At 48.7% G+C, this 17,171-nt stretch overlaps 1 protein-coding gene across 18 annotated transcripts in view; it reads left to right on the top strand.

The window, feature by feature from the left end:
• Window positions 1-17,171, top strand: part of GRAMD1B (GRAM domain containing 1B) — a 269,058-nt gene that overhangs the window by 208,380 nt on the left and 43,507 nt on the right. For 7 of the 18 annotated variants that reach the window (XM_032285135.1, XM_032285127.1, XM_032285128.1 and 4 more), the window contains 3 exons: window positions 13,349-13,559; window positions 14,385-14,405; window positions 16,839-16,862. In XM_032285135.1, coding sequence (XP_032141026.1) covers window positions 13,349-13,559; window positions 14,385-14,405; window positions 16,839-16,862 — 256 coding nt within the window. The remainder of the gene's footprint in view (window positions 1-13,348; window positions 13,560-14,384; window positions 14,406-16,838; window positions 16,863-17,171) is intronic. The other 11 variants (XM_032285138.1, XM_032285133.1, XM_032285136.1 and 8 more) reach the window with 3 other exon arrangements.

Raw genomic sequence — 17,171 nt, 5'->3', positions numbered from 1 at the left:
CAATTCTCCTGCCCCAGCCTCCTGAGTAGCTGGGATTACAGGCACGCGCCACCATGCCCAGCTAATTTTTTGTATTTTTAGCAGAGATGGGGTTTCACCGTGTTGACCAGGATGGTCTCGATCTCTTGACCTCGTGATCCACCCGCCTCGGCCTCCCAAAGTGCTGGGATTACAGGCTTGAACCACCGCGCCCGGCCCTGCTGCGTAGTTTTAAGAAATTTTTTTAATCTTTTAAAAAAATACAGTAGAGACCAGCTGTTACTATATTGCCTAGGCTGAGCTTTTTCTTTTTAAAATCATAAATAACTTCCTGATGATAGCAGGAGACAATGAGAAGGTTCGCAGGGGAAAGCCCTGCGATTTTGTCCCCGGAACGTATTTTAAATTAGACTAAAACCTCTCTTGGGTGGTGGGCATCTGCTTGAAGTCAGCAGCTGGAATGACCTCTTACAGTTCTCTCTATTCTAAAATAGACTGGTTCTGACTTTAACATATGGTCATTCTTCGGTGTGCTTTGGTTTGAGTGGTAGCAGAAAAATAAGTCAGAACCAGGTTTGAATCCCAGCGGTCAGGCAGAGATTAGCCGTCCTCATAGGCCAGTGAGGTCAGGGCAGGGGCAATATGAGGAGCAGGGCATGCGGCATGTCACCACTTCTCCCCGACCTGCAAAGCCTTAGTCTGACTGCCTCAGGAGGAACACTGACCTGACAATACCACAGCAACCTCACACTGAGGTGATGTAGCCCCGCCCAGAGAGAAGGCTGGTGATGCTGAGTTAACTGTGGGCCCAGACTGCCTGGATTTTGTTTCTGGATGCTTTGCCTAATTTAGATCCGAGTCCTTCTGTCTCAGAGATGCTACTGTTCTCAGTACTTCACAGTGTATTCTTATATGTTCTTTGTCATCCTCCTCCATGTCCTTGTGGGGGTTAGGCGGCATCCACTCTGGTTCTTGCATAATAAAAGCGGAAGCTCAGAGAGGAATGGTTTGCCTCCAGATCAGACATGAGGAAGGCCTGAGTCAGGAAGGCCACCTAACTTCTAGGGGCTATTCCTCAGCTTCCCGGTCTGTCTCGCTTGACGAATGGTGATGGGAGATACTGCACCGAGTTAGCTCATTACATGTCTGTCTCTCCCATCAGACTGTGAGTTTCTTAGAGTCATTGACAATATCCCCAATGCCTAGACCTTTACCTGGCATGGGCACAGAACGTGGTTCTCACTAACTGTTTGATGGGTGGGTGGACCCATTGATGTCACCTGGATCCTGCAAAAATTCCTTTCGGTTTTAGTAGCAGCGTTTCTCTTGCTGAGGATGGGGGAGGGGCCCTTGATGAGCAAACACAGGAGAAGCTGGAAGTTCTATTCAGTTGAACTCCTTGCCTTGTTCCAGTGGTCTTGGCCTCCTAGTGGATTGGACATCTCTTTTGAGAAAGGCGCTTCCTGGGAGAGTTTAACACCTTTCTGCTTTCATAAGGTTCCATTCCCTTGAACATTGAGGCTTCTGAAATACTTTGTGTGGGGTTGTACTTAAGAGTTGACTGAGATTGCTAGAGGCAAGTTTATTATATAATTAAATAAATAAGTTTATTAAAGTAATTTCATATTTTATTTTATTTTAAGAAAGGGTCCTACTCTGTTGACTAGGCCAGAGTGTAGTGGTGTGCCCGTAGCTCACTGCAACCTTGAATTCCTGGGCTCAGGTGACCTTCCACCCCAACCTCTGAAGAGCTGGGAATACAGGCATCTGCCACCACATCTGGCTAATTTTTTTTTTTGTAGAGGCGAGGTCTTGCTATGTTGCCCAGGCTGGCCTCAAAGTCCTGGCCTCAAGCAATCCTCTCACCTTGGCCTCCCAAAGTGGTGGGATTACAGGCATAAGCCCCTGCAACTGGCCATGGAGGCAAGTTTAAAAGTATTAAGTTCTTATTGTATGCCCAATATCACGTTTAATATTGTGTGGATACAAAGAACCGTGACACCGTTGCTGTCCTAGTGGGCCTTCAGGACGAATATGTAATACAAAGTTAGAGGTGCTCTGAAGATTCTTCCTTAATGACATTGAATCAACAAAGTTAGGGCAATTTCTGAAGACTACTAAAATCAAAGAGATTGGGACAGATAGTGATCGCTGAGAGTCATGGAGGAATGAGGACTGTGGCACGTAAGAGTGCCGTTAGAGCTGTCCCAACACGTGAGCAGCTGGCCAGTGGGAGCTCTATCAGGGGAAATCTGAAGCAGAGGCATGGCGGCTGTCGTCTGGGCCTTTGCAGAGGGAGTTCTGCATCCAGTGGGAGGATGGATTACGTGACCGCTATGAGCTCCTTCCAAACTACAGACTACTGTAGTACTGCTCAACCAGCACCTGGCCTGCGAACCCACCAGGGCTGTCCCCTATTAGGCGTTTGTTCTGTTGTGAACAATCTCAGGATAAGGAATTGTACAACACCAGTAAGTTCTTATGTTTGATTTTAGTATCTTCTGCTTCATCTTAAGTCTTTATCATCCCAGTCCTATGGATGTAGGAACTAGCTGACGATGTGCCTAGCGACAATCTGTACTCTCACCCCGTGTCTTTGCCACGTGGAAATGACTGAATTTAGGAACAGGATTCAGTTTCTTAACTGGGAATTCACATTCCACTGCTAATTCTGTTTCACTCCATAAGCAATTATAGGAAGCTCTTTACTTTTGGGATGCACGGTCTAATTAGGTTTATTCTTTAAAGGATTCTCACTCCAGGAAGATAGGTTGTGATCATGCAACAGACAAAAAACACAGGTGCACAGAAAGAAAATGTGATTTTCTCAAGGGCACCAGTGAGCTCAGGATTTTAAAATCAGGTGTCCTGATGTCTAGACAGAGTGACAAGGCTAGCAGAGAGTCTGGAAGTGATGTCATATTTTAGTTTTCATGGACCCAAGAGCCAGAAAAAGGACTAATGGGCTGGCATTTAAAAAAAAGGCAGATTTGGGGCCAGCTTTAGTAAGACATGTCTATCAGAGTGCCTGAACAATGGAATGAATGGCTTTAAGACTATCTCATTTTTAAAATTCATGGACTGTATATCTGCAACCCCGGTATGTGCCAGTCATTTTGCTGGAGGTACTGGGAAGGCACACGTAGACATGGCTCCAGCCTGCATGGAATGCGCAGCCTGGCGGTAAGCAATGAAACTGCAGAGACCATTTCCGCCCCTATAAGGGCAGTAAAGGGAAACAGGACCACGTGGTAATGATTGCCTGGTGTTAGGAAGGCCGCTTTGTATGGAGTGGCCCTTCAAGAAAGTCTGCTCTGAGGAGGTGACATTTGAGCTTTGATCTGAAGGCTGAAAAGGAAACAGCATTCAAAATTTTAGCGTAAAAGATCCAGGCAGTAGGACCAACAAGTGCCAATATCCTAGGTGGACTGGGTTTGTTCAAGAAAGGCCCAGGGAGGCTAGAATAAAAGGAGGGAGGAAATGGTGCAAGACAAGTTGAGGAAATCATTGGATTCCATAAGAAGTTGGATAGCTGGTCATTAAGTCCTTCTCTTAGGGGACATGAACCTTCTCCCCAGAGGCTTAAGAGGAGGAAGCAGAGTGGATTTACTGCAGCCATGAGCCCTTTGGGTAAAGCGATTTATGTCTGATTACTGACACTGGTTCTATAGCATCATCAGTGTTTTCAAAGGTGATTATAATTTGTTCCTCTTTGAAATATCCAAAGAGATAACAGGAACTCTTGCTTTTTTCTCCTTGGCTCTGGCAGGACCCAAACAAACTTATTTTGTTTTTGTAGGAAGGGGGAAAAGTGGGTCAGGCTGTTTTGTCATTTCAGGCATGGAGTCCTGGTTCTATTGCAGGGCCTTGTCTCCATGGAAATGAAAAATAGTGTTTGTCATGCCTGTTCCTGGATTGAATTCCAAACTCTGGACTGAACAGAAGCTGCAGGAAAGCCAGGCAGCAGGGGGGAGTGGGATGGATGGATGGAGGCTCCAGCTATGGCGACGAGGGACCTCTTCTCTTTGGCCTGAGCAGAAGAGGCAAACAACCTTTGCCCAGGTCCTGCTCTTCCTATCACCTCCCTAGACTGAGAACACCAGTGGAAGGATAACTGAAGTTCTACTTTTCTCTACTTCGCCAAAAACTTTCCATGGACCTTGCCCTTATGTTAATTAGTCAGTAAATTCATCAACAACTGAAGTCACTGCCCGGACTTTCCCTTGCACCAAGTAATTCCTTCCAGGCTTAAGGAGCTCCCTAATGAGACTATATCTAGATATTAAATTAGTGAACTGCCTGCAAATGTTTTCATTGGGCTCTCCCACCTTTAAATTGCTTTTTTTTTTTTTAAGTTTTCAGTTTTTATTTTTTTAAAAAAACTTAAGATACTTATACAAGACAGGGAAGGAGGAATCAGCAAGTGGGGCTTGTTGCCCCTAAGAAGTGCCCTGAATTATCTACACAGTATTTACAGAGATAGGGCAGGCGAGGGACGGCGTGCAGAAGGAGGTAGGGGCATGGGCCATGTGGACGCTGAGCATTCGAATGTTTGGATGGCCCACAGTGGCTGGTTCATGAGCCTGGAGAATTGTCAGGCTTCCATTTGTAAGGTGTCTGTGCCAGTGGTCTGGGCCTGGCAACAGTTCATTTCCAACCTTTGGTCCAAATTTCGGACACAGCCTGTCCCCGAACAGCTTGTATACTTCACCCAAAAGCCCAATTTGGAAAGCCCTCCAGGAATTTCCGCAAGTTACCCAAACGGAGGAGAGGGAACAAGAGTTTCATTTCTGTCAAAATGTTGCCCTGGCAGCGGATAGGGAAGGGCCATTCTGTGTCAGATCTGCAGATGGCATTTGTAAGAACTGTGACAGGGAAGAAAGGCATTAACTCGGGAGCCCTTTCCCTTTCTGCCTCTTGCTGAAATGCAACCTGCCGCTAAATCTAGGCCAAAGTGTGGCATGCCTGGACCAGGCTGAGACTCTGCTTTAGTGTAAGTTTGGGAAGAGAACTTCTATGCTGTAGAGAAAAAAAAGCATCTCTTCAGGCTGGGCGCGGTGGCTCACGCCTGTAATCTCAGCACTTTGGGAGGCCAAGGCAGGTGGATCACGAGGTCAAGAGATCGAGACCATTCTGGCCAACATGGTGAAACTCCGTCTCTAAAAAAAAAAAAAATCTCTTCTCAAAGCTGTTCTGGTCCCTTCTTTCAAACAGATAATCACAGCTTGACACAAAAGGCACAGTTGGCTTTCTCCCCTAGAAAGGGAACTAGACCCGGTGTTGGAGTTATCACCAGGTTTAGATGCCAGTGATAGGCACACAAAGAACAAGTTCCATGCATGGTCACAGGGAGCTCCTCTTAGAGCGGTGCAGGTCTTATCCTTTTGAACCCCAGCCCCATCCAGCATCCTGAAAAATGTGTGTGTGGGGAAGGGGAGACACTGAGATTGGCACTGTTAGGCACCCTGGGTCTGAGCTATGAAGGGGCAGAGCCATCCTGCTGTCTGTTAACTCTTTGGTTGATGGTCGTGTCATCTCTCTGGCTCTCTGGACCTTTTGCATTCATAGCAGTGAGAGGGTTGGACCTGAAAGGCCCTGTTAGCTCTTTCTCTGAGCCAGTCAAATCTTCTGGGAACTTGGGACTATGGGTTTATTTTCATGAGTAAAGGAAGCTGAAACCAGGAACTTCAGGAGGTTATAACAAGGAGTGAAGCTTGCTTTTTTTGTTGTTGTTAAGTGACATGGTATTTTACTGTCTGAGGAGGAGGATCCAAGGGAAATCGGAGGCCCTGGTGGCATTTGTGATTTGGGCCATTCACTTCCCTCTCCAAGGCTCTGGTTGGGTCTGCCCTTCCCACCTGTCATGACATGGGCACAGAAAAATGTAGACTCTAGCAAGTGACTAGCAATAATGCAGAAAGGAATAACCATCTTCATGGAGCCCTCATAGACTCTGAATTTGGAACTGGTTTAGCGGGGCAGACCTACAAATGGAGGCATTTGCAGGCAGCATGTAAATTTCATGCAAACGTTGTACAAGTACACCTGTGGCCCTTCTCTCAGCCGCTTGAGCATGTGCTGTGGGAAAGTTCAAAGGGGAGCTGGCTAATTCATATGGATATTTGCAGTGGCATTATAAAGAACTGAGAAGGATTATTACTGAAACTTTGGAATCAGCATGGGGATAGGACATGTATAACTGGATAGCAGGGTAGTCTTCTGTTGGAAATTAGGGACTAGTAGATACCAGTATCAGCCTTTACCCCATGCTATGAATGGCAGGAGTGGAGTAGGTGCTTGTGATATGTTCTTCTTCTTTTTTTTTTTTTTTTTTTTTTGAGATGAAGTCTTGCTCTGTCTCCTAGCCTGGAATGCAGTACAGTAGCTTGATCTCGGCTCCCTGCAACCTCCACCTCCTGGGTTCAAGTGATTCTCCTACTTCAGCCTCCCGAGTAGCTGGGATTACAGGTGTACACTATCACACCAAGTTAATTTTTGTATTTTTAGTAGACACGTGGTTTCACCATGTTGGTCAGGCTGGCCTCAAACTCCTGATCTCAAGTGATCCACCCACCTGAGCCTCCCAAAGTACTGGAATACAGACAAGGGCCACGGCACCCAGCCAAGAGCCTTCTTAATAATAGCAGAAGCTCAAAAATCTTCATGGAGTGCACCAAGCACTGTGCTGAATATTTTACTTAGGTTATTTCATTTAACACAGTAGTCCTATGAGATAGGTGTTTGCATCTCTCATTACCAGTGCTCCTGGCGCTGAGATGATTACAGCCATACATTTGATCATCCAGGTCGCTGTAGGGCTGGGCTTAGAAGAAACAGTGAAGTCAACACGTCACCGCAGTGTCCAGGTCTGGGGAGGGTGCTGAGGGTCTGACTGGGAATGCGCCAAGGCTGGGGCAGCTAGGGCATGCACTGCAGCAGGAAAGTGGGAAGGAGCAGCTGCAGTCCAAGCAGGTGGAGGCACTGGGGGCCAGAGAGACAGGTACATATTTTGCAATATCTAGGGCAGCAATGATTTTTTCTGAAGGCAAACAAGTTAACTCAAGTGAGGAACACTGGAACACCAAGTAACTACTCTGCTCTACTCGGGGTTCTGAAAAATGCATGGGTAGCTGATCAGGGAGCTGGCTTGCTGACAAGGTCTGCCTTGTACCCACAGGACCACACCGGGGATAAGGGTGAGGAAGAAAGCCAAGCAAAGTGGTACAGTGGCCACCGTGTCTGAGGTTTGGCCTGGGGGCAGGGATGCTACAAAGAGAGTCACTAAAGAAAGCCTAAAGTGTCCTTGTCCTCTTTCTATATTTCCCTTTTCTCAAGGTTGTCAGCTAGACCTAACTAAAGGAGGAAGGATCAAACCATAGGTAGCGTGAGTTTCTGTGGTCAGACTTCAGGAAGCACTGTTAGCTAGCAAGGTAACCAGGAGAGGAGTCTGTGTTGGAGGTCTTAAAAATAGGGGCGATGGGGAATGAATGAATGAATGACCTCTGGGGACCCTGCATGGCTTAAAGGTGGCTGGTGGGGGTCTTAGAGGACCTATTATGAGTGAGAGCTGTTGATTACAAGAATCTCTAGAACATCAGCTTAAGCATGTTATGCTTTGGTGACACATGGTTTCTGGCAATGCTCCGTATATGCCATGTTATTTTATGCCTTTCACCCTTGTTCATGCTGTTCCGCCGTCCCCAACCTTCTCTTCTCTCCTTCCATGCCCTCCGTGAACCCCATACCCTTCACCTGGCTAACTCCAACACGTTTTCTGAGTCTAGCTCAAGTGCCGTATCCTCAAGGCAGCGTTTCTTTTCCTCCTTTATTCTCTTCTGTCATCCCACTCATTGATTATGTGAACACGGAGGACTATGCCTCTAGCGTGTCCTGACTAGAAATGTTCCAGCACACAGATCCTTTTTTATTCACCAAAATGAATGCCTTGCATTATGCCAGGTGGTCAGGAAATACCTGTGGAACTGAAAAGCCAGATACAAAATCATATCACCTTGTCCAGGCACTTAACACCCCTGTACTCAGGATTCTTACATGTGAAGTTGAAAGTTGAATATGCTAACCCTAAACTCTGGGAGGGAGTCTTAGTCCCACAGCCCATCTCTTTCCATCCCTACAGCAAATGTAAGGTCTTTTTTTATTTTTAGCTCTAAAATCCCAATATTTTGAAATATAATATAATTCTGTTAATAATGGTGACAGGGTCAGATGAATGGCACATTATACAGTTTGTTTGAAAGGCATAATGCTATGTGTTAGAAGATACTCAGGAATTGGTTTTATTTGCTCAACAGGTCATCCAAATCTATGGGATAATGGGTTACCTTGTAAGAGTTTCAAGACTCTAGAAAGTTTAGTGCTGACCTTGCTGACTTAGAACTAAAACTGCAAATTTCTTCTTTTATAAAGAAGGATCAGAGCGGAGATAGAGCACAGGGTGGGGGCGTGTAAGGGGTATATATGGGCTCTGCTCCAATCACCCAATGGAAGTGCAGATGTCCATTGGGTGATTGGAGGGAGAGGGCGAGGTGGAGGGGGAGAGAGAGAGAGAGAGAGAGAGAAAGACAGAGAGAGAGAGAGAGAGAGAGAGAGAGAGAGAGAGAGACAGAGAGAGGCGCTGCTGAGACCTGGAAGAGTGAGGGTGCATGTCACAAGGGTCTGCAACAGACCATGATGACTGAGGCAGAGGCGCAGATAGACCCTAATGGCTGAGCAGAGGTGCAGATAGACCCTGATGCTGAGCAGAGGCGCAGATAGACCCTGATGCTGAGCAGAGGCGCAGATAGACCCTGATGGCTGAGCAGAGGCAGACATAGACCCCAATGGCTGAGCAGAGGCACAGATAGATTCTGATGGCTGAGCAGAGGTGCACTGGAAAGGTAGCCAGTGTTGGGGTTTTCAGAGGAAGGTTGAGTGAGATAATTGAGGAACATGTAGTTTAGAGTTCAGGTTTTATTTTACAGAGAGTGGGAAATTATAAAGGGGCTTTAATCATCAAAGAGGAAGAAAAATATGCCAAATCCTCTTTTTAGAAAGTTCACTTTAACAGGAAAATAGGGAATGTATTGACGCCTGGAGGCAGGAAGTTGATTCCTTCTTTCTCTGTACTCACTCAGCTACCCACTGTCTTTCCATCTGTCTATCTTTCTATCCACCCGGCAAACAAACACGATTCAATGCCTGCTTCTGAGAACGAGCTTGATGATCAGATAGGCCTGTGTTTGAAATCTTACCCTGCCTCCCATCCATCTGTGTGACTTTGGGCGATTTACTTAATCTGTCAAGGATCCAAATGTGTCACCTGAAAAATGGGATAACACTATCCATTGCAACTTCATGGGTTGGTTGGGGGGGATTAAATGAAATAATGTTTAATAAGTACTTGGTGCTGTACCAGGAGCTCATAAACACTCAATAACATTTGGCTATTTTTATGAATATTAGCATGTTGAAGGTACAGATTTGTGAGCCCTCTTGATATCAGGGATTGGTAAAGCCAGGGGTGTGAAGACCGTCACTAGGTTGGGAGTGAGTTCAGTGGAACACATGCCACTTACAGAGCCCTGCTGGGCTGTGTGGGGCGTGCAGAGGGCTGTGCCTCCAGAAGTTTGTAGGTTCTTCATACCAGGCTGTGTATGTTCAACGCTTTCGTCAGCTCAGTGGTGGAGATTTACAAAAGCTTTTTGGAGCAAGTGGGATTTGAGATGGGTCTTACAGAATGAACGGAGGAAAAACAAAGAACGAACAGGACTCCAGCAGGGAGATGTGGAGGGCAAGAGCTCCTTAGGATCAAGTAGTGAATTATAAGGGAGTCTGGAGGCAGGAGAAAGTATGTATATTAAGGGAAATGGGGGAAGCGTATAGGTTTGGAACATGCAAGCCCTTTAAGAGCATATAAGGAGAGAGAAAGTGTAGAGGTGTCATTTACTTTTAGCAGAGAACTTTAGATTCCATTTTGAGGATTTTGGACTTTAATGTGGGAGCTAGTAGGGCATAGTAAGATGTTGGGTTTGTATTTAAAAAGATTAATGACATAATGTAAGTGAATAGGAAGAGGAAATGGAGGCAGAGGAGACCTCTCAGCAGGCTGTTTATTGGAAGAAGGTGAGCAGGATGCCTTGAACCTGAACTGGGGCCCTGGGGAAGGAAGGGAAGGATGAGATAAAGAGCTTTGTAGAAATAGAATTGGTGGAATTCAGCAATTCATTTTCCGTGGAGTGAGATGGAAGAGAGGGGTCTGCAGCCTGAGAGTCCTAAAGTAAAGCTGCCATTGGGAATGGGCAGTTGTGGAAGAAGGTCTGGGAGGAAAGATGTCCAGCGCTGTTTTCAGTGTGAGGCACTCACGAGACATCGTCCGGAGGAAGCGTCTACCCGGCAGCAGGTTGTTGGCTTAGACTACTGTCTGTGACCAGGACCAGAAGCAGGTCGGGAAGTCTCTACCTGGTTGAAGTTAGAGAAAGCTGAAGATGGCCAGGGAGGTGACAGACTCACCTTTAGGGAAGGATTAATATCAGGCTGGGTGGCAAGAGAGGAGCTCGTGTCCGAGACAGTCAGAGGAGTAGAAGAGAGGTGGGTGTCATCAGGGAGAAGTGTCCAAGAACAGCACAGATGATCAACAGCCTTGTGTACAGACAGACAGTCTGATTGTTTATTGGCTGATGTGTTGAAAGCAACAGTTTAGGTATGTAGATCTTTGCATGGTATACGTAGGGTGGGCTGAAGTAGGGCTGCTGGACGGTGAGGAGTTCTCATGGACGCTTTGATCATTTCATGTGAGACTCACGTGGTTTTGGATAGTTGGAGTTAGTTTCCTCCAGGTTAGAATATGTTGCCCGCCTCTTGCTTGATGCCAGTTAGCAGGGATTCTGGGTTTGGGGAAGGATGAAGCGATCTCCTTTCCATTCCAGGGTCTGGAATGTGTGAGGATGTTCCTTATCTAAGGAAGATACACAACAGCTGTGGGGCCATTGAGCCTGAGATAGGCATGTGCTTGATTGTCATCCTTTTTCTAGTTCTTTTTGACACAGGGTCTCACTATGTTGCCCAGGCTGATCTCAAACTTGTTGGCTCAAACGATTCTCCTGCCTCAACCTCCCAGGTAGCCAGGATTACAGCTCACGCCACCATTACCAACTTTTGTAGTTCTTTTTTGAGCAAGCTATTATAGCTGGGGCTAGAGGGTAGAGTTCCTGGTTGTTCTAGTAGCATAATCCTAGAGGACAGTTTAAACCTGGGAATATGTGGTTGTGGGCTGGAGTTGGTCCTAGAGCAAGGAGGCTCATCCCAGAAGGACAAGTGTTGACACCTGCTCTCCACGCTGCCCCAGGGGTCGTGCACTCAGGGATCTGCCTGCCACCAGCCCCACAGCCTGGCATTTCCAACCGAAGAAAAGGAACGTACCTTTCTTTCTCCACGGTTTATGGTAGCAAAGGAGTTTAGAGAGTAAGGATAAGGAATGGGTGGGGCAAAAACGGGAAGCACCTCTTTTGAAAGAGACATCTTGGGCCTCTTCCAATAACAATTATTGTTAGTATTAGAAATGAGATTTTATTTTATTATTTAATTTTTGAGATGATGTTTTGCCCTGTCACCGAGGCTAGAGTGCAGCGGCATGATCTCGGTCTACCGCCACCTCCACTTCCCGGATTCAAATGATTCTCCTGTCTCAGCCTCCCAAGTAGTTGGGACTATAGGCACCCACCACTACGCCTGGCTAATTTTTGTATTTTTAGTGGAGATGGGGTTTCACCATATTGGTCAGGCTGGTCTTGAACTCCTGACCTCAGGTGATCTGCCCATCTCGGCCTCCCAAAGTGCTGGGATTACAGGGATGAGCCATAGCGCCCAGCCAGAAAGGAGATTTTAAGTGCAAATTCTGTTTTAGGATGAAGTGGAACATTGGGCCTTGATTTTCTCCATACATCTTTGGGACACATTTATCTTCATTTTCTCTGGTCTTTTTTTTCCTTCCTTTATCAGTTTCCTTCCAAAAGTTACCACACTGCCTGCCCCCAGCTTCCTGCCCACACTTGCTGGGTTAGGCTCTTGGATTTGTTCCCTTCCTTTCTTTCCACTAAGGATGCCCAGGTGGAAGGTTTTGCTGAAAGGGGCATGGTTTTCATTGCAAATGGGGCCAATGGGACATCTGAGGTCACAGCTGCATCTTCATGCAAATGACAGTGTCCCCAGCCCTGCACCGCACTCCCCGAGGGAAGGCTGGGATGCAGCCTGCAAGGGGGTCCAGGGTGTTCCCGTAGCCGACCCGGCTGTGAGACTGCTGAGTGGGTGGGCAGGACACCCGCACCCCCACAGCCCCGTGCTTCTTTAGCTTTCCAATCTCACATTTCCTTTCCTTCCCATTTCCGCTGCCACTTTCTACTTAGCCTCTCCCTTTCTCCATCTCTTTCCTTTCTCCAGTATCGCAAGCAAAGCAAACATTTAACTGCATTTGGTTTCTCTCTCCCCTCTGTCTCTCATCTCTTCTTCTAGTCCATTGAAAACAGAAGCGAAATATCAAATAGTATTTTATTTGCAGCTTATAAGCCTTGACGTAAGTGGATTTGGTCCTATGGGAAGTGCAAGGTACTTACTGGGAATAAATGTTGGGGTATGGGGATATGGAATGTGAGAACTTCTGCTGTATGCATCTTTACCCTGGGCAGAGGAAGCAGAAACCCATATGGCTTCCTTACAAGGAAATAATATGGTGTGGGTGAGTGACAAATCAGAAGAGCTGCACTTTTGTTTCTAAGCTCTCTGTGATCAGAGGGCATTTAGCTTCCCTCTGCCAGGCACTGGTCTTCATTTTTTAACATAGGGATTATGGTACTTGCCTTTACTCCCTGGGTGGAATGTTTTAAGAAATAACACGTATGTGAAGGGCTGCGAAAAATAGGATTGTTATTGTTATCTTCATGAACAAAAATGTCTGAACAAAATATAGAAGTTTTGCATTTGCAGCATGTATAAAATGAGCTGATTGTATTGGATGGTCTCCAGTGAGTCTTTCAGGTATTAAATTCCATGTGCCCCAAACAAGTTTTGGCGTACAATAGGGGCTCAAACAATAACGGGATGGACGGACAGATGGACGGATGCATGTCTAAATGTCAGTTGCCCATTGCCCTCCGGCGTCTGTGTCCACGTGGGCACTGCTGCCCTCCCGTGGCCAGCAGCAGTATTACGGTGCAGCGAGCCGCAGACTGGGCCCCTCTCCCGGTGTCTCCCCAGCCCCTCACCTGGCTCCCTGAGCTGGCTCTTTTGGACTTGTCCTTGGCCTCGATCACTGACTGCCTGCCTTTCCTCCTCCTTCTCTTTCCACCCCGCTCCCTCTCTCCATCTGCCGCTGCAGCACTGCCAGTAACTCCAACCGCAGCACGCCGGCCTGCTCGCCCATCCTCCGGAAGCGGTCTCGCTCGCCAACCCCGCAGAACCAGGACGGAGACACCATGGTGGAGAAGGGCTCCGATCACTCCTCAGACAAGTCCCCGTCCACACCGGAGCAGGGCGTGCAGCGCAGCTGCTCCTCCCAGTCCGGCCGGAGCGGCGGCAAAAATTCCAAGGTGAGCGGTGAGCCGGACCCCGCCAGAGGCTGCATCTCCTTGTTAGGGGCTGCGGGAGCGATGATTGGGGTGGTGAGCTGGAGAGCATCTGCGAGGGTCCTCACAGGATGAACAGACCTAAAGGCCCAGAGGTAGTCGTTATTCAGTGAGGTGAGGGGGCAGGTAGGAGAGACCCTAGTTAAATATCCTCCCCGCTAAGCATTCTTGGGGGGCTGGAGGAGCTAAGGAGGCTCATATTTTTTTGAGATTTGGAGGGGAGATGCTCTGGGAGTCATGAGGGGGTCATCCGTTTATCCCTGCTACCGTTTTCAAGTTTGGTCCCTGGAGTGGGGGTAGAAGGGAACATTATTTGGGACAGCTATACTGCTAGGGAGAGTCCTCAGGGAACCTTGCAGAATGCTATTTTTAACCTCCCTGGCCATCATCCCTGCCTTACCTTTGCACTAATTCACTTGGTACTCACCTGGCAGAGAGGAGAGTGGCAGTGCCTTTCCATCCTCCCAAGGATGTCAGCACTACTGCCTGAGTACCTGGCCCTTGGCCCATGCATATGCCTAAAACAGGCCCCAGGGGAGCCCTGGGCTGGTTATGGTTCCCTAGAGACGTCCTCCCCCACCCTCAGTCCCTTGGGGAGCAGATGTCTTTGCCCAGGGGCTCCTTCAGGAAGCTTCTCTTCACCCTGGGACCCCCAGGGCCTGGGAAGGGGTTGGGGACCCCTGGGAGGCATGGGAGCTGGCTTCCCATTTGAATTTGTCTTTTGATTTCTTGTTCTTCCTCTTCTTCCCCACCATTTCCCAAATACCTTCTTTGCATGCATGGTCTTAGTCTCACAAGCGCCTCTCAAAAGTAAGCCATCTTTTGTCTCTGTCCTTTCATCTCCCCTCTAGTGTCGAACTGTCTGTAGTGCTCAGCACCCCCTCCCTCTGGCCCTGCCGATTCTGGCCCTTATGTCCTGCTTGGTCCCCTTCCCAGAAGGGCCGGCCCCACTTTCCCCCGGCAGTCTGGCTTGGAAGTCATTGAAGGCCCTTTTTCACTGCACCTGATGTCGGAGAACAGGCCTTCCCCCATCCCCCACCTGACACCCATGTCTGCCTGCTCCCTGGACACTGCCTCTGGCTGGGAATTTATTCTGTCCTTACATGGTATGGTCGAGAAACAGAGTCCTGCCTGGCCTTGGTTTCATTACTTTGGGGTGGGAGACCCCATCTGGTCATACTGCAGGCCCTCCCTATTGGTGGATGATTCTGGAGTGCCCAGCAGTGGTGAGTGAGGATGGAAGTAGGGCTTCGCTGATTGAGGGGCAGGGTTTCAGGTCAATGAGTTCCCTGGTGCAGCAGCCGCGCCCTCAGGAATTCTGCCTATACGCTCTGTTCGTCCCTGCCCAGAGCTGCTCAGCCTGGGCACACCTTAGCACTTCTACCCGCTGCCCAGACTGGGACTCAAGGAGTGCTTAGGATCCTGGATCATGATCAGAGTGGGGAGCTGTTCTCCCAGAGGGTGGGGTGCCGTGCCTGGAGGTTGGCAAACATTGGCAGGCCCTGGAGAGATGTGGCCAGTGCCAGAGTCTTTGCCAGGAGCCCAGGAATTCTGAGCCGTAGGAAAACATGCAGCGAGAGGAGGGTGGGTGACAGGTGTTGCGGAACAGCAAGGCCCATAGGGCGAGGGAGTGGGATGAAGCCTGAAGAAGGGGAAGCCATGGATGACTTCATGGTAGTCCCATCTCTCAGTGCTTTGAGGAGGAGGAGGGTGAATAGCCGTTCCGTTTCCTGAGGGAAGCACAAGAGGCAACACAGCTAATCCTGTAATCTGTGACCTTCAGACTAAACGCACAACTTGGCTCTGAGAATTTTAAATGGCCGTCACTGGCTGTGGACAGGAGAGGAGGAACTCCTCCTGGAGTGAGGAAGGCAGCAGGAGTTCTCTGTGGGCTCCGATGGCTCGGCAGGTGCAGGCGTGTCTGATATCTGGGGATGGGGTTTTGAAATGCCCTGTGGCAGACCCTCTTGAGCGCCTTCCACCTCTAGCTTGGTTGATGTGGGTCTAGTGGGTGCTCGGGACTCAGCTGGTGAGAGGGAAGATATGGCCTGACATGGGCATCAAGTTCCCCGCTCCCCGTTCCTGCACACTTCTCCATACAGATTATCTACACCCCAAGCCTGGCTCTTGAGCAGTTGGGGATGTTCTGTAAGCTCCAAGTCAAGATACATCATTTGAGTGGGGCAGCCAGGACGAGCGTCAGGTACCAGGTAGATTTCGGAATGGGATTTTGGAGAGGCTAAAAGAAGACATAATGAAGGGACTGAGCACCAAGCAGGAATCAGGAGCTGATCTGGCCCTTTTCATGGGAACTGAGGACAGAGGTGCCGGGGTGAGTGCAGGTTTCCTTTCCCCTGGGAGATGGGGTGAAGGCCATGCCCATTCCTGGTCTGAGTTTTCTGACATTGGTTACCCACTTCCCCACTTCATCCTCCCACTGATAATTGCCATCGGCACCTACCCCGCCTTCCTTTCAATGGAGTTAAAATAGGTCGGGCTTGTGCGAGGAGGATGCTGTAGCATCCCCAGGTGGAACTGGGAGCCGCCGTGTTGATCTGGGACGTGTATGTGCAGGACACACAGACTTCAGAAGAAGAACACAAGAACCAGTAGGGGAATTAGGTCCTTTGAAGGCCAGGGTCTGGAGCAGACGGTACTGTGAAAAGAGGAGGGGACACGCCCCTCCCCAGTGGAACATCTTCTTGGGTTAATCACATGTATTCCCAGCAGGCGATTTCATGGCTATTTTGGCTGATATTGTAGCTAGGCCACCTCACTCCCTGTCTCCTGGCCACCCCTAGAGGACACCATGCCTTATATTTTTCTGGCAAGCTGGCCAGTGCCTCTGCTTCTCCCTGGGGTCAGGTCCCATGCACGGGGTCTTTCTTCCCTTCTCTGGGGCCTCATTTCCTCATTTGCTACTCTGTAGATGTGGCATCAATAAGGCCCGTTCCCTCTGGATCCGTCAGTCACTGTGCTGCCCATGCCCACCCTCCTAGGTGCAGCCCGGCCCCAGCACTTCCCTCCTAATGAGTTTGTGCCGCCGCCCGGCTTCCGCTCTGTAGTGACAGCCTATGGCCACCAGAGGGAGTGAGCGGCCGTTCTGCCGCTCGCCCCACCTGCCCCACTGCACGCCTCCCTCCCGCGGTGCACGGCATCCCCGGCGCCGTGGCACTCACCCTCCTTCCACTTTCGTCCTTTTTTTTTTTCTTAATTCTAATTTTTTTGTGGTTTTCTTTTCAGTATGACAGACTTAACCTGATCAAAGTAAGAATTGCTTTTTATTTCTAACTCCTGCTAAATGTAGAGCTCCCCTAGTCCTTGCCCCCTCGCCCCCTACCTTCATCTTCCAGACTCCCCGAGCCTTTGCAGTGGGAGGTGTTTCTGGAAACCACTTGGGTCTGTTTCCAGGGGCCTTGCATTCCTTTAGGTGCTTGCTCTTCAGACCTTCTAGGAAAAGTGATAGAAATGAGTGTGTGCCCAACAGCTGTGTCTTTGTCCTTTTCTCCCTTCTTCCTCTTTGGCCAAATCCATTTATTTATAAGCTGTCAGAGAAGTCTTCACCCCTGCTCCCTG

The sequence above is a fragment of the Sapajus apella genome, unplaced genomic scaffold (genome assembly GCF_009761245.1).
Source record: "Sapajus apella isolate SASKATOON/1434 unplaced genomic scaffold, GSC_monkey_1.0 scaffold16, whole genome shotgun sequence".
Taxonomy (NCBI): domain Eukaryota; kingdom Metazoa; phylum Chordata; class Mammalia; order Primates; family Cebidae; genus Sapajus; species Sapajus apella.
Note: the sequence above shows the minus strand (reverse complement) of the source record. Positions and strands in the feature narration are given on the sequence as shown.